General features: G+C 42.3%; 1 protein-coding gene across 2 annotated transcripts in view; it reads left to right on the top strand.

Annotated features, from left to right (window-relative positions):
- ptk7b (protein tyrosine kinase 7b) overlaps positions 1–15,648 on the top strand; it is a 94,385-nt gene that overhangs the window by 73,146 nt on the left and 5,591 nt on the right. For both annotated transcript variants that reach the window (XM_059024908.1, XM_059024907.1), the window contains exons 7-18: positions 251–381; positions 1,388–1,654; positions 1,756–1,889; positions 2,326–2,461; positions 3,413–3,532; positions 4,115–4,264; positions 4,771–4,921; positions 6,203–6,330; positions 9,931–10,131; positions 11,594–11,752; positions 13,633–13,865; positions 14,830–14,910. In XM_059024908.1, coding sequence (XP_058880891.1) covers positions 251–381; positions 1,388–1,654; positions 1,756–1,889; positions 2,326–2,461; positions 3,413–3,532; positions 4,115–4,264; positions 4,771–4,921; positions 6,203–6,330; positions 9,931–10,131; positions 11,594–11,752; positions 13,633–13,865; positions 14,830–14,910 — 1,891 coding nt within the window. The remainder of the gene's footprint in view (positions 1–250; positions 382–1,387; positions 1,655–1,755; positions 1,890–2,325; positions 2,462–3,412; positions 3,533–4,114; positions 4,265–4,770; positions 4,922–6,202; positions 6,331–9,930; positions 10,132–11,593; positions 11,753–13,632; positions 13,866–14,829; positions 14,911–15,648) is intronic.

Below are 15,648 nucleotides of genomic sequence, written 5' to 3'. Positions count from 1 at the left end.
CAATTTGCAGTATAACTTCTTCTGTTCATAAACTGCACAGGGGGCCATAAAATTACATCACTGATCACAGTTTTGAGACGCTTTGGCAAAGATGTACATTTTTATCTGATCTACAGCAATAAAACCTACGTTGATATTCAGTTAATAAAAAAGGTCAGGCTTTGCTAAACCTTTTGTGCTATATTAAATTCAGTCCAGTGAAGGAGCAGTGTTTCTAACGAGCACACTTTTTTGTTTTGTGTGTTTTTAGGGTTTTTTTGTTCAACAATGGCTCCCTGCAGATTACCCAGGTGAAGACTCGCAACACTGGGGTTTACAAGTGTGTGGCGAAGGGACCAAAAGGCAATTCTGCAGAGCTGACTGCAACACTGAGAATAGCAGGTATGAATTGAACAGAAAAATAAATTCAAGCAAGCGCTTTCAAATCAACACCAAGTCTTTTCCGCATTTGCAATTATTCTGTTTCATTTTTTTCCCTGGGGCATTAACCAACTGGAGGATTGTTCCTGAAGCAATTTCACTCTCTGCTTCTGTTGTGTAACTGCATGCTTTTGTGTAAATGAAAGCAATTCTCAATTCACAGCTATTAACAGGTGTTTGGGAGCGACCCAAGTGAGTGGCAATATTACTTTTACTAGAAAAAAAAAACTTGCAATCCAGTCCTGCTTCATTGTTAATGTATAGTGTTTGGTCTGGAATGGGATTTGAACCAGGGATACGCAGGCTATATATTGTCAGTGTTAACCTACAGAATCACAGCCCTATCTAATTGTTTAAGTCACTAATCCTTCACAGTTTTTAAATTGGATTGTGCAAGAGAGTCATAAATGATTACAGGCGGTTAAGTCACTCATTTAATCTTTAAAAACATGTTTAATTGAGGTTTAATTATTACCAGACATGCGCACAATCAGGTTAGATTTGTTTTCACAAAACACCACAGGCTTTGTATTTTAATATACTACAATGTTATATACAGTACTTTTTAAAAAGGGATAATAACGTAACCTTTTAAAAGGGCAATGGTCATTGGTTAATAAAATAACCTTGATTTTATAATATATAAACATTAATGAAGGAATCTGGCTGGTAAATATTGTTTTACATTTTAGTTTAAATTCTATAAATTGTATAAGATTGACTAGTAGCTGAAGTTATGGAGCACTCAAGAGAGCTACAATGAAATGAAAGCAAACTACACAAATAGACAATGTACTATACTTCATTATGTAACGTGTACAATTTGGATTCTACTCCAGCAGAGACATTGGTATAATGTGGGTTGCCTATATTTGTAAAATTGTTAAAATATTGTGGCCCTTGTAGCACATGTAGAAGGCAATGCAGTAAAAGTCCAAATGAGCCTGCCTTGTTGTTCTTGCCCCAGACATTGAAGACATGATGCCGATGAAACCGGAGGTCTTCACTGCAGACACCATGCAGCGTGTGTACTGCCGCCCGCCCCAGGGACACCCAGAGCCGGCTGTGTGGTGGGAGAGGGAGGGCGTCAGGATCCCCTCCAGCGGGCGAGTCTACAGTGAGGGCAAGGAACTCATCTTCAGCCCCATAGAAGGAGGGGACTCGGGGACGTACACCTGCCTCGCCGAGAACAAAGCTGGCCTGAAGAAACAGGAGATGACCATCACTGTGGCGAGTGAGTACACTCTCCGCCGCAGCCCCTTTTCAAGAGTTACATCATTTAAAAGCATTTTCTTGACAGTTTAATTTCCTTTTTTTTTTCCCCCTGTCTCGCAGCCAAACCAGAGTGGGTAACGAAGCCCATGGACAGTCAGCTGGAGGAGGGTAAGCCAGGATTCCTTCACTGTCAGACCCAAGCCACTCCAGACCCACAGGTGACCTGGTACCGTAACAGCATCGACATCTCTGACGTAAGGGTCTGATTGAGAACTCAACCACTGTAGTGAACATCGAGCACTTCTGAGCTTGGGGCCAGGGGACAGGACTTATACCCTAGGAGAGTGAACAGTGAAACTTTTTACAGTGAACACATGTCCATGTTAACACTGCATTCTTTAATTGGTGTACAAATTAATATGGTCGTTTTATTTTTCTAGAAACTTGGATTTAGTGTAGGTAAGCTAATTAGACATGGGAGGACATCAGTTGTCTTTGGTTTTAATATAGATATTTGTTTGCTTTAATAGATATGTTGTACCATACTTGAGGTGTTAGTCGCAGTAAAAAGCAGATGGGGTTTAAACTACTCTTGTTTCGGTGATTATGTTGGCTGCTGCTGTTTTGTTCTTTTTTATGACATTATGCCTTTGCTGTGTTACCAGTCCTTATCCACTCTGTTTTGTAAAGGATGGTCGTTTCGAGATCTTTCCGAATGGGACTCTGTGCATTCATAAAGTGGAGGTGTATGACGGGACCATCTACCAGTGCTCCAGCAGCACCCGCGCAGGCAGGATAGATGGGCAGGCCCGGGTGCATGTGCTGGGTGAGGATCCTTACTCAATATACTACACTGGTTTACCAAAAGATGGCATTGTAGGGAGGTCTGTTGTACAAGGCCCTTGGGGGTTTCTTAGAGAGCACATGTACTGTACATTAGCAGTAAATTCCAAGCAGGGTATTTTTTAAAACACAAGTGGATTTTGGCAAAATGTACTGCTTTACTACAGTTTTAGATGTTTTATATTTGTTAAATAATTGTTTACAAACTATGATTTATTAAGTGAGATTTACTCAACCCAAGTGGCCAAAGTTTGAAAATTAAGCCATCGTCTGAGTGTGTGTGTGCTTACAGAAATGAGGACCTCCTAACAGGACTCTGAGCCTGCAGACTGGGAACAAACTACACTTCATCTTTTAACTAGGCTTCTGATGGTTGTGCCTAGGGGTAGCTCAGGCCTCCCAAATGTTTAAAAAGTGGAGACGTGGTCAAACATAGTACTTTTTATTTTTTGTGAAAGATGGATTAATTTTATTGTATGTGTGTTGTGTTTTTGTTTTGTTTTTTTCTTTTTTTTAAGATCAAATGCTGCAGATGGGTCAAAAAGCCAGGCCCTGGTCTGAAGTGTCCTAATTATATTTGAAAAGATCCTGAAAAGGAACTTGTATTTTCCATTCTATTGTAGTGCGGCTCATATAGAAAGAAATACAAAGTTTGACAGTTATGGAGCAGGATTAAAAAAGATTTAATGAGATGCACCTTGGGGCGCACAAAAAAAGAATGGCAAATTAGTAGCACTTCTGTTGTACAGCCTGTATACTGTATGTACCAAATGCAAATCAATGAAGCTTGTGTGTTGCACAAATTCCCATTGGACCCTTACGGCTATGAATTAGCTCTAATTGAGGTGTAGCCTGTGTGTGAGGCAGAGGAACCTCTCTCGTTCTTCCAGGCTTCTTGGCTGGATTTCTTTTAATATTTGTGTGTGTGTTTCAGAGCGGCTGAAGTTCACCCCTCCTCCACAGCCCCTGCAGTGCATGGAGCTGGATAAAGAGACCAGTGTGCAGTGCTCCGCCACAGGCCGTGAGAAACCCACCGTCCAGTGGATAAAAGCAGGTCAGTGAGCACAGCCTGGCAAAAAGGTCTTATTCATACATTATGCCAGCGTAGTATCTGTTTGCGTACCTGTGGTTTGTGTGACCGGCGAGATTGTGACAAGGAGTTTGTGTATATAGGAAGCGTGCATGACTTCTCTCTGTCTTTTAAGGATGTTGTCATTTTCAGCATGCTGCGTGCTGGAAATACTTGAACACTGTCCTAGTGCAGAATCGAAACGAAAAGTGAAATGTTATTTTAGGTTTTTCCAAACGTGGGAATGCCATTGTTTCTGAAAAGAAGTGGACACTTAATATAACACGCATTAATATCTGTTATTGATTTAAAATGTGGGGGTGTAAAATAGTAAATGGTTTTCAAGAAACCAAACGGGAATAGTTTTAACCATCTGAGCCTTCAGGCCCACCACCCACCCCCATATTTCTTTAATGCTGTATTTACCCCTATGGCCACTAGGAGTGCATGCGAGACTTGCAACAGAGCAAAAGTTTAGTTACTCTGACACTAAGGTTTAATATGTAGATTACATTCCCCATTACCTTGCCTAGATCCTGTTTTAATCATTATAAAATCTTCCTTCAGATGAGGGCAAAATCCCACCTTATGTTGAGCAGCAGGGCGGAATCCTCCATTTCACCAAAGTGACACGGAGTGATGCTGGCAACTACACCTGCATTGCATCTAACAGCCAGCAGGGGGAGATCCGGGCAATGGTGCATCTTAACGTGGCAGGTAAGAAGCTGCAGGATTTATGGGGGAGGAGGCAGGGGGGTATGGTGCTTCATTTGTGTAGCTTTCAACAAGGTATCAACAAAGAATGTAGTTTTGTTGTTCACCGAGACCATTTTGATTGGCTCGAGCACAGCTGCCCTGTAATGAAACCCTTAATAGGACAAGAATCACCCTGGTTATTGTCAGCTGTATAACATGAATGTAATCTGATGGACGTGTCGTGTCTTTGTTGTAATCTCTGAGGAACTCGGCTAATTCCTTTCTTCATTGGCTTTTTAGAAGTGATGTATTTATTGAGGATTCAGCAAACACCCACTCTGTTTTGTTCAGGGTGGTCGTTTCGAGATCTTTCAGAATGAGACGCACCTCCCCCCCCACGGGAGTCCCACCTATTGGGGCTCTGCAATAGTGAGACAGTCATGGATGTCAAACTTGGTGCATTAAAATTCTGCTAAGAAATCAGTATTCTCTTATGCCGGATGGTTTTATTGATGTATTTCTTTCAGTGTATATACTGTTCAAGTTGGACCCTGAGAACACGACGGTGTACCAGGGGCACACGGCTATTCTTCACTGCCAGGCTACTGGAGACCCAGCTCCCTCCATACAGTGGAAGATCAAGGACAAGATCCTGGACTCCAGCAAAACCTCACCAAAGTAAGAGGAGGGGGATACCAAACGAAATGTGCACTGCAGTGGAAAGCATAAAATAGACATGTGTTGAGAGGTAGAGGAGTGGGATTCCTTTGTTCATGGAGCTCAGATTGAAGGTGTACTGATACTGTCTTTGCACTGTGAAAGTTTAATGTTCCAGTGACATTAATTGCAAGAGCCCCCAACTACTTTGAAAATGGACCAAGTGCATCGATTCAACCCTGTTTGTATACATCGTCAATTAAGACTATAATCAATTTCAGATGCCGCCATTCAGTCTGTCCGTTTATAATCTGAATCTTATTGATCTGATCAACCCACAGACCATGTCTGTCTGCACATCCTGCCTACTTGGATGACGGCACTGTGCATTCCCGAGACCTGGGGGTTATGGCATAGTCTTGACATGATGAATAACTTGTCTCCCCAGTTCATTTTGACTTCCTGTCTTTTCTTTTGCCACTCTGCGGGAATGAGTTTTATCTAGTTTGCACCCTACTGTTTTTTGTCTGGGTTTTACAGTTCCTGCCCTACAACTCCACAACACTGTACTGTTTGAGAGTCAACCCTGCACAGTCGGAATGGCATTTGGTTGCTCCATTCAGCCACTTTCAGCCTGTCTTTTTTTTTTTTTTTGGAATGAATGTTAAGTGCTTATTTGTTTAGCCTTGTACATGTAATCACTTGAATGCTTGCTTGATGGCAAACTGCTGTTTTCACATCAGTCCCTTAATTGATGATAAAAAATAAGATTTTTTTTCCCTTATTTAGTTATTCTGGTCAAATCTGGTCACGCAAGCCCCCACAACGGCTGCCAGCTGTACAGTTCTGCTTTAAAGGAAAAAAGGGCTTAGCAATTCAAGATAAATCAGATTGAGTAGTAAATGATTTGCCATGTGATCCAGTTGGTATTAAAATATTATTCATAGTAAATACACAGCTGTTTCATAAAGAATGCTTTCACTTCATGAAAATACTGGTAGCTGCTTAACAGTTATGATTACATGGATTTATTTTTAAATCCAATGAATGATTGTCAGAGTAAGATTCGGTTTTTCCTGTGTTTTAAGATTACTTAGATTAGACGTATCCTCCCTACCTGAGGAGTGTAAAGCAACATTACATCAGCCAATTCACCAAGACGTTAACTGCAGAATTATCCATCTTAATAATCACATGTAACGGCAAGAAGTGTACTTAACGTGACCTGTATTTTCAAATGGTTACAAAATGTTAAAAAAAATATATATATATATATTTTACTGCTTCCACTTTCCCTCCTAGGTTTCAGAAAATGCCGAATGGCTCCTTGGTTATCAATGATGTGACCACTGAGGATTCGGGGAAATATACCTGCATAGCCGGAAACAGCTGTAACATCAAACACAGGGACGCCTTTCTCTACGTCGTAGGTAAGCAGTGAAGATAGTGAAGCAACTTTACGCATGTCTAGAGCCAAGGTTTCTACACAAGCAGATTATGTTTAAGTCGAGGACAGGCGTGTGCTGAAGTGTCATGGACATTGTTTTGTGTGTGTGTTTTTTTTTTTTGTTTTTGTTTTTTGTTACTTGGTTAATGGTGCTTTTCTTTTACTTTTGAAATGTCTATGTCCCAGGCTGTGGAAGGGTTACATAACTGCAGCATGGTCCTCTAACTCTCTTGCAGTTTGTGTGTTCTCTTCTCAAGTAAGGCCAATCAGCAATGTTGTCGGCATCAGTTTTTGCCTGAAAAACAAATTATCAACAGCACAGTTAGCTGAAATGAATGTCACAAGGCTGGTGTGTGTAAATAAATTAACCAGTTGGAATAAGAGGCCTGTGTGGTAAAAATAAAAATATATATAAATATATATATATATCTATATATATATATATACAGTACTGTGCAAAAGTTTTAGGCAGGTGTGAAAAAATGCTGTAAAGTAAGAATGCTTTCAAAAATAGACATGTTAATAGTTTATATTTATCAATTAACAAAATGCAAAGTGAGTGAACAGAAGAAAAATCTACATCAAATCAATATTTGGTGTGACCACCCTTTGCCTTCAAAACAGCATCAATTCTTCTAGGTACACTTGCACAAAGTCATGGATTTTGTAGGCATATAATCAGGAGTATGATTAAACAATTATACCAAATAGGTGCTAATGATCATCAATTCAATATGTAGGTTGAAACACAATCATTAACTGAAACAGAAACGGCTGTGTAGGAGGAATAAAACTTGCCATGGTGTATGACTTTTGACAGTAAACTGTCTTCAGCAACCTCACCTTGTTAGCTGAGTTTGGCTGTTACTAACCCAGTTTTGTTCCTTTTGCACAGTACTGTGTGTATATATATATATATATATATATATATATATATATATATATATATATATATATATATATATATATATATATATATATATAAAAAATCTCGCTGCCATTTTTCCTTTCAAGAACTGACCTGACAGGAGAACCTGGTTCAGATAAGTACTTGTTACTTTTTCTGCTGTGCATTTCACATTTATTGTGTTTTTACACAAATTGTATGTGATATTTAAAATAATCTCTGTTTTTACAAATTACGCGTATTTTGTGCACTGCAGCCTGCCTGTTACCTCCCGCTGCGGCCTTGTGCCCCGCGTGAAGCCAGCGGCCTGAGCCGCTCCTTTCCCAGGGATCTAGCAACACAAGACAGCTGAATTTGTGCTCTCCCCCCAGGCTGCATAGCTCCGGCTGGAGTTATTTAATTTCTCATTTTAAAATGAGACGTTTTTATATTAAATACGCACACCTCTGCTTCGGTTGTGATTGCTTGCAATGTCATCCACAGTATCTTGCTGCTGTTTTGGTGACCTGCTATTTGTATCGCCATTACAATGGCTGTTGGTACCATCTAACATGCAGTCAGATGACTGCAAACCGCCCGCTCCGGTCCTGACCTGGTACCGTTCCAACCCCGTGCTAAAGTCACCGAACCGGTCCTCCACGGCCTGCTACAAACCAGTGCTCACATCCCCGGTCCGGTACCAAACTGGTCTTGTTTGGGTCTTTACCTGCCTGGTTGCTATAAGCAGATTGAGGCAGCACCTGTACATCTTTATAAAGTACACTGCATTGCTTGCTTCTTGCATCATGCCTGGGTGACATACGAAACATGCAAAGCCAGTCTGCCTATTGAGGACAAGCACGACAGATGCTCTTCCTGCCTGGGACCAGAGCACGCCAAGGAGGCACTGGTGAACAGTAGTTTCTACGAGTTTTGTACACCTTTCTTCAAGTACTCGCTTGAGAAAGTCTCTTCCGCAGCTCTACAGAGCACTCTGTGTCTCTCGCTCCTGCACAGCACTCTTCATCACCCTCTGTTAGAGAGGCGGCTGCGTCCTCAACCCATGGCTCTGTGCCAAGGGAGAGCGGGTGACGCACCCGGCAAAGTAGCCCCCGCAGATAAGTCTTCATGATCTTCCTCTGCTTCTCCTCCGCCGAGGAAGAAGAGTCGCTGTTCCAAGCGATCGACAGACTCGGAGCAGATGGAAAAGCTCTGGGTAGCAGTTTCCCACCAAGGAATGGTTCTTGCAGGATTACTGTGTGAACGTTCGGCACCGCCTGCCCCTCCTGTCCCCTTGGTGCCCCAGGGGGCTACGGGCACAGATTGGCCACAGGAGGACATACTGTCCATCACGCCTCTGAGGTGGGCGAACAGGAGCTGGTGTTCCCGTCTAAGGACATGGAGTCAGACAGCACGTCCCCTGTGGTTAAGCTCTCCCTGTCAGCAGAGCTGCTACCGCTGATCAAGAGGGCCACTGCAATCTTGCAAGTGCCCTGGCCTACAGAAGCCGAAACAAGGCAGTCTGTCTTTGATGAGCCTACCAGCTGATAGCTGCACGTAGGCAGCTCTGGCTTTCCCACGCACACATGCCTGACTGGGACAAAGCACTGCTTTTTGGGCATACGTTTGATCTCGCAGTGGATGTAATGCTGCAGCGCTCTCACCGCTCTCAGCGCTCTCAGCCACAAGCCAAGCAGCAGTCCTGGGAGTTTGCTGCCACAGGCCCAGGGCATCTTTTCAGGGAGCCATCTGGAGTATTGGCGCAGTGAACTACAGACATCAAGCACAGCCCCCCTCCCTTTCAGGGCGTGACTAACATCAGTCTGCGGTTCACTTTTCAGGGAACAGCGTACGAGTTCTGTGTCTTGCCATTTGGCCTCTCCCTAGCTCCCCCATCCTTCTCAAAGTGCATGGAAGTTATCCTGGCACCATTGAGACTCAAAGGCATCAGAGTGCTCAGTTATCTGGATGACTGGCTCATTTGTGCCCAGTCCCCAGCACAGACAGAAGCCCACATGGAACTTGTCACCGGCCACATTCAACGGTTTGGCTGTCCACGCTGTCGGATGACGGAGTGCAGAAAATAGCCGCCTGTTTAGAACTCTCTCAGCTCAACAGAGCGCTCACGTAGGGATGTTCCAGAAACTTCAGGGCTTGATGGCAGAAGCTTTCCAGACCCTTCCATTTGGTCTCCTGTGCATGCGCCCTCTGCAGGCCTGGTTCAACAGCAGGGTTTTTCAATCCGTGTTGAACCACGACCACCAGTCTCATCACTGTCTAAAGGCACTCACTTAGTGGAAACAGCCTGCCCGAACTCAGCGTAGCACTGGGCAGTGTCACCAGAAGGGAGGTCGTCACCACGGACACGTCCAGCCTGGCCTGGGGCGCAGTGTGGAATGGCAGGGGGGCACAAGGCAGGATCTCCACAAAAATGTTTTGGAGCTGCAGGCATTTTACCTGGCCTTGCAGGAGGTTCGAGGGAGATGTGCTTGTCCATAGAGACAACACAACAGTGGTAGCTTACATCAACCACCAGGCCTGTGTCAGGTCACCCAGTCTCCATCGCGTGGCCCTCAAGCTTTTGCTCTGGACACACAAGAACCTCCTGTAATTTGCTGCAAAATGACAGTTGCAGCAAATTACAAAACACACTGCAAAATCAGACCAAAATAAATGGGGTTTTTTTACCACACCTAGAAAAACCAGTGACTAAAACGCAGGAAGAGATCGGGCAGACTCCTTACAAGATGATCCAGACGATCGGCCTGTCTGTGGGAGCAGCAGTGGCCTACATCATCGTCGTCCTGGGCCTGATGTTCTACTGCAAGAAGCGCAGGAATGCCAAGAGGCAACAGAAGAGCCCCGAGGGAGAGGAGCCTGAAATGGAGTGTCTGAACGGTGAGTAGCCAGCAGCAGCAACCGCCTGTCAGACTGGGAAGGGGGGGGTTTAATGCATATCACTTCCTCCGCAGCCCAGCATTGTGCCACTGCCTGGTGTGCCTGCAGATGTGCTAAAATTACTTTTGGTGTCTGATGCTAAACAATAGTAGTAGTAAAAATAATATTAGTGTTAAGAATATATAAAAAATGATTTATTGGGTAATACTATTTTTCATTAAGTTTGTGGCAGTTATAATTTGATCTACCAAGCCATAATTTATAGTAGGACAAATGCATTATTATTTGATAAGGCGAAAGACAGCAATGCATGTCTGTGAAATAGTTTCTTGCTTTCAAATAATTAGTAAAGAAACACATTACTTTAGAGCAGTGCCATCTAACTGCTGTTTGTGGTATTGCAGAGAAGCCACACACTCAGTGGTTAGCTGCTTGAGGAGCTTTGAGCAGTGCACCGCCTGCTGTTCATCTTCAGTTACTTTTAACCTTCCCCTTCAAAACTGATGCTGCTAAAGGCCTGCCTCCCCATCTGGTTACAGGGATGTGGTAAAATGTAATTGACACGTGTTCATGCAAGTCATTTTGGTTTGTGGGAGGATTATTTAATGGAATATTTTTCTACCCTGTGAATAATTTGCATATTTATTTTTTCATCTGTATATTATGCCATGATTGTGTTCCTAATAATCATTTAATTCTGTTTACGCTCTCATGATCATTTGGCATGTTTTAATATAGTTACAAGCATATTTCATCTTTTGAGCAAGCTTGATCAAGGTGCACTTTCTACAGTGAGGTCAGTACAAGAATGATTATTAGATTTGCAGTGGAAAATATCCAATACACTCACTGTTTCAGTGGAGGGGAGAATAATTTAACAGTGCACTGGCTTCACTACAGAAATTACACCTTGCTTAAGTTTGCTCAGAGACCAGTATGCCAACTATCCATGAGTGTTGAAATAGTAATACATTATTTTGGGATAATAAACAGATTACAAATTAATATGAAAATTAAGAGGGTATAAAGCTAATACTTTTACAACATACTGTACTGATCTTTAACTGTTTGACCTTTTTTTTTTTACATCCTGCTAATAGAATGCTTAGATTAGGCACTAAAGTTACACAGGATATGTGGCTTTAATGTGAGAAACATTAAAATAACCTGTCCTGGAACCCCTAATTTATAGCATTATGAAATAATTTACAGCTTACTCCAAATATAATGGTAATCAAGGAGTATTGGTTCTCAAAGCTGAGATGAGGCAACTTAATTCTTATTTTTAAAAAATCACATTTTAATAATCATCATCATCAATTCTTTGGCGATCAATGATTATTCTATTTTATTATTTTTTTTGTAACTGGTTTGCCGATTTATTTAAATCTCCAGCCAGTAGCCTAATGTAGTTTTCTGTTTTGCTCTTCAAGTTTTATTAATGTAATAACCCAACCTACAGGCGGGAGCGCTGTGCAGCAGAATGGACAGACAACTGCTGAGATCCAAGAGGAGGTGGCTCTGACCAACATGGGCACCACAGTCACAGCCAACAAGCGACACAGCAGCAACGACAAGATGCACTTTCCACGCACCAATCTACAGACCATCACCACACTCGGTACGTGCTGCCGAGATGCACAGTGACTTTAGTAGTGCACGCTAATACGAGAAATTGATTTATGCCACCACACATTCCAACCTTAGTCATTACCTGCATGAAACAGGCCTAGCACTAAATGTCAGGATATGATCAAGCCAGGCTAACAGAGATGTAATGGAGGGGGGTGGGCTTGCTTGAGCCTGCTGGCGTTATCTGACTGTAGCTGACGACTTCTGACTGTAGCTGGCACCATTGCTGCTCACCTGTCATGAACACTAAATCACAAGGAAAGACCCTTATTAGAACCCTCTTGAGAGGGAGGTGGAGGAGGTTGTTCACTCTACGCACACGCTTGTGGTTAACCATTTTAATGGGTTTGGATGAGCACATTTTAATTGATATCCCATGATTTAAAGTTGGTTGGATTTATGACTGTTCAAACATTGCTTTTAAGTCTTTCCAGCAGCGCATTTGCTTAGATCACTTGTTAACTGTCTTTCTGGGAGACTGATTTGTAACTGAAGTAACTTTCTCACCCCAAGAAGTGTCTGTTGGTGTCTTCCTGTTTTTTCAGTAAATGAGGCAGGTGAAGTACAAAATGTCCTTTGAACTCTATAGCCATCATTTTAGTTTTATAATCTTCACTTTGGTGGTTTTAAATGTTTACTAGTGGAGCCTTTTATAGACTTGTTTTGGTAAGCGTTAAGGTGTTTTCAGAACTTCAATAATCTGGCTAATATTTATATTTTCAAAATCATCAAGTTAATCGCTGCCGGCTTCCTGATTTTTAATAAGCAGTTTTAACAAGTTTCTTTCTCTTTTTTTTTTTTTTTTCTTATAAATTTAGTGGTCTCCAATTATTTTTGTTCTCCCCAATTCAGTAATGTTCATTTATTTTTAGGCTCAGCCCACCGCTACCACCCCTGTGCTGACTCAGGAGGGGCGAAGGTGAACACACGCTGTCCTCCGAAGCGTGTGCCGTCAGCCGTCCGCTTTTTTACACACTGCAGCCTCACCATGCAGCCACCCAGAGCTACAGTGTCGGAGGACAACGCAGCCCTGGGCAGCTTACAGGCAAGCCAGCAGGCGCCCGGACAGACCACAGGGGTTGTTGGTGCGCGGTGAGCCGAGGACACCCTGGCCGATCTAACCCTCCCTCCCCCCGGGCGGAGCTCGGCCAATTGAGCGCCGCCCTTGGGAGCTCCCATCCTCGGTCGACAAAGGAATAGCCTGTACTCGAACTCGCGACTTCCAGACTCCACACGGAGTGCCTTTACTGGATGCGCCACTCAGGAGCTTCACAAGTTTCTTTTGCTCTCCAGATCCTACAATACTGCTTAGTGCAATCAAACCTTTTGATTTAAATTTCCAAAGAGAACTGCTTTTATTAAACAAAAGTGTATGAAAAACGACAATTAGTTTTTAACCAACAAAGAGGCTTTGATGGTGGAGTAAGTTATTAGTTGTACAAAACGCTGCATTACTCTTTAGCCTTCATAGCTTTCCCATTCCCTTTCAACATAGCATTTGATTTTAGTGAAATCATCTGGTTACTGCAATTTAAATGTGTATGGGGGGGGGGGGGCATTTTAAGGCTAGTTGGATCAATGGGCTGTATTGCACTGTTCATCCCTTCTAACCTCTCTCTCTCTCTCTCTCTCTCTCTCTCTCTCTCTCTCTCTCTCTCTCTGTTCCTCTGTCTGTCTCTCTCTGTGTGTCTGTCTCTGTGTGTTTGTCTGTCTGTCTCTCTGTGTCTGTCTGTCTCCCTGTCTCCCTGTCTGTCTTTGTCTCTTTCTCTGTGTCTCTCTCTGTCTCTCTCTATCTGGCTGTCTCTGTCTCTGTCTGTCTCTCTTTCTCTATCTCTGTGTCTCTCTCTGTCCGTCTGTCTCTCTCTGCAGGAAAGGGAGAGTTCGGGGAGGTGTTCCTGGCCAAGGCGAAGGGTGTGGAGGACCCGGAGACGGAGACGGTGGTGCTGGTGAAAAGCCTGCAGACCCGTGACGAGCAGCTCCAGATGGACTTCCGCCGTGAGTTTGAGATGTTCGGCAAGCTGAACCACGGCAATGTGGTGCGGCTCCTGGGGCTGTGCAGGGAGGCTGAGCCCCATTACATGATACTGGAGTACGTCGACCTGGTAAGAAACCATTTCCTCAATAATAATTATAACAATATAATTTAAGTAAAAACTGATCGACCAGGCTAGAGGTTCAGAGCCATGGAATACTACGTAAGTGTATTTTTTGTAAATAATTGTTTTCAGTCAGAGCTGTCCAACTATGACTCTGTTAATTTTTAAGGGTTGATTGATACCTTGCTGTATCCAGTGTTGTCAGTGTTACACCAATATATTTCAGCATAATCCCCATTTTAGTTTTAGATGTTTTTGTTCACACATCGGCTAGGGAAATCCTTTTTCTTCAACTTTTACTCAGTTAGCCAGGAGTACAAGGTTTCTTATTTTATCGCAGTGTATCCATATCATGCTCCCTCCTGCAACAATGCTGGTGCTCTGATTTGAAATGTGTAGCTTATCGTGGTAACAGAAAACCAGCATTGTTGCAGGAGGGAGCATAATCTGGATACATTGCGATCCTTATAAGTGAAATTATTCTTCTCCTAGCGAACGCTCCCAATTTAAATATTGAGAAGTGCATTCCACAAAATATTTAGGATCCATGATGTGTGATTTAAAAAATGTCCAAACAGTCTGCAATGTGTTTCAAAATATTATGCTGCGTAGACAACACTGGACACAGCAAAGGCGTTAGTTAGTTAGTTAGTTAGTTAGTAAAGAATTAAAGAAGGAATGGTTCGTCTTTGTTTGAAGGTACAGTCAAAATGTAACAAAACATACACGATTAAGCATAAATAAACATAAGCACTTTGTTGCTGTGCTGTTTAGCCAATCTAAGCTCTGCATTTCATGCAAAAGAGCACTATTTCTGTGCATATTTTTAGAGCTGGATCAATAGAAAATATTTTCTTGTTCCTATTTTTAGTTTTAACAGCCAGATAGATTGGACAGCTCTGTGCTATGTTACATTTGAAGAGCATTTCATTTTAATGAGCTTTGTTTGTTTTTGTTTTTTCACCTACAGGGCGATTTAAAGCAGTTCCTGAAGATTGCGAAAAGTAAAGACGAGAAGATCAAACCACAGCCAATTAGCACTAAACAGAAAGTGAGTTTGTGCTCCCACTACAGTATATAAGCTGTCTCAAAATATTTTGCATTTCTTACATTCACTTTTCAGTTTTTAGAAAGAGGAAAATGCACTAATAACTAGGGGGTCTACCAAATTCACGGAAATCGGGAAATTGAGGGGTCACAGCGAAAGTCATCTCTTTTAGGGGCCAATGCATACTGGACAAGTACGAAGAGAAAAAAAACAAACCAGTTTGAAATTAACTACTGCACACCGCAAGCGACGTAAACTGCGTTTCTTAATTCTGTAGATAAACTTTTTTATTCTTTTGCCATCCTGTGTGCATTGCACTTACCAAAAGAAAAATCCTTAGACAAATACCATTTAAAAAAATAAATAAATAAATAAATAAAATACTCCCAAAGTGGTTAACGTTCTTGTTTACTGTTCACATGACAACGATGTTTTAATCAGCCTAGTATCAGTGTCTCGGTACTGGCTATTCCGTGACCTCTACTGTACATTAGGAGGTGGGACAAAGTCAGTGTTGCATTGTTATTTTGATTTAGGTTGCTAAAATCATCAAGATTTCAGCATACCGAAAATGGACGACAAAGCAAAAAAAAGCAAAGTATATTTCGTCTGAGGATCGTGTCAAGAAATTTCTCAAAGAAACTTTACATGCAGATGGAGGTAAATTGTTTTGCACATCCTGTATTGTGACTTTGGAGAAAATACGATCGATCACTGTTTAGCTTTAGAATCACACGTTAA

The sequence above is a fragment of the Acipenser ruthenus genome, chromosome 6 (assembly GCF_902713425.1).
Source record: "Acipenser ruthenus chromosome 6, fAciRut3.2 maternal haplotype, whole genome shotgun sequence".
NCBI lineage: Eukaryota > Metazoa > Chordata > Actinopteri > Acipenseriformes > Acipenseridae > Acipenser > Acipenser ruthenus.
Note: the sequence above shows the minus strand (reverse complement) of the source record. Positions and strands in the feature narration are given on the sequence as shown.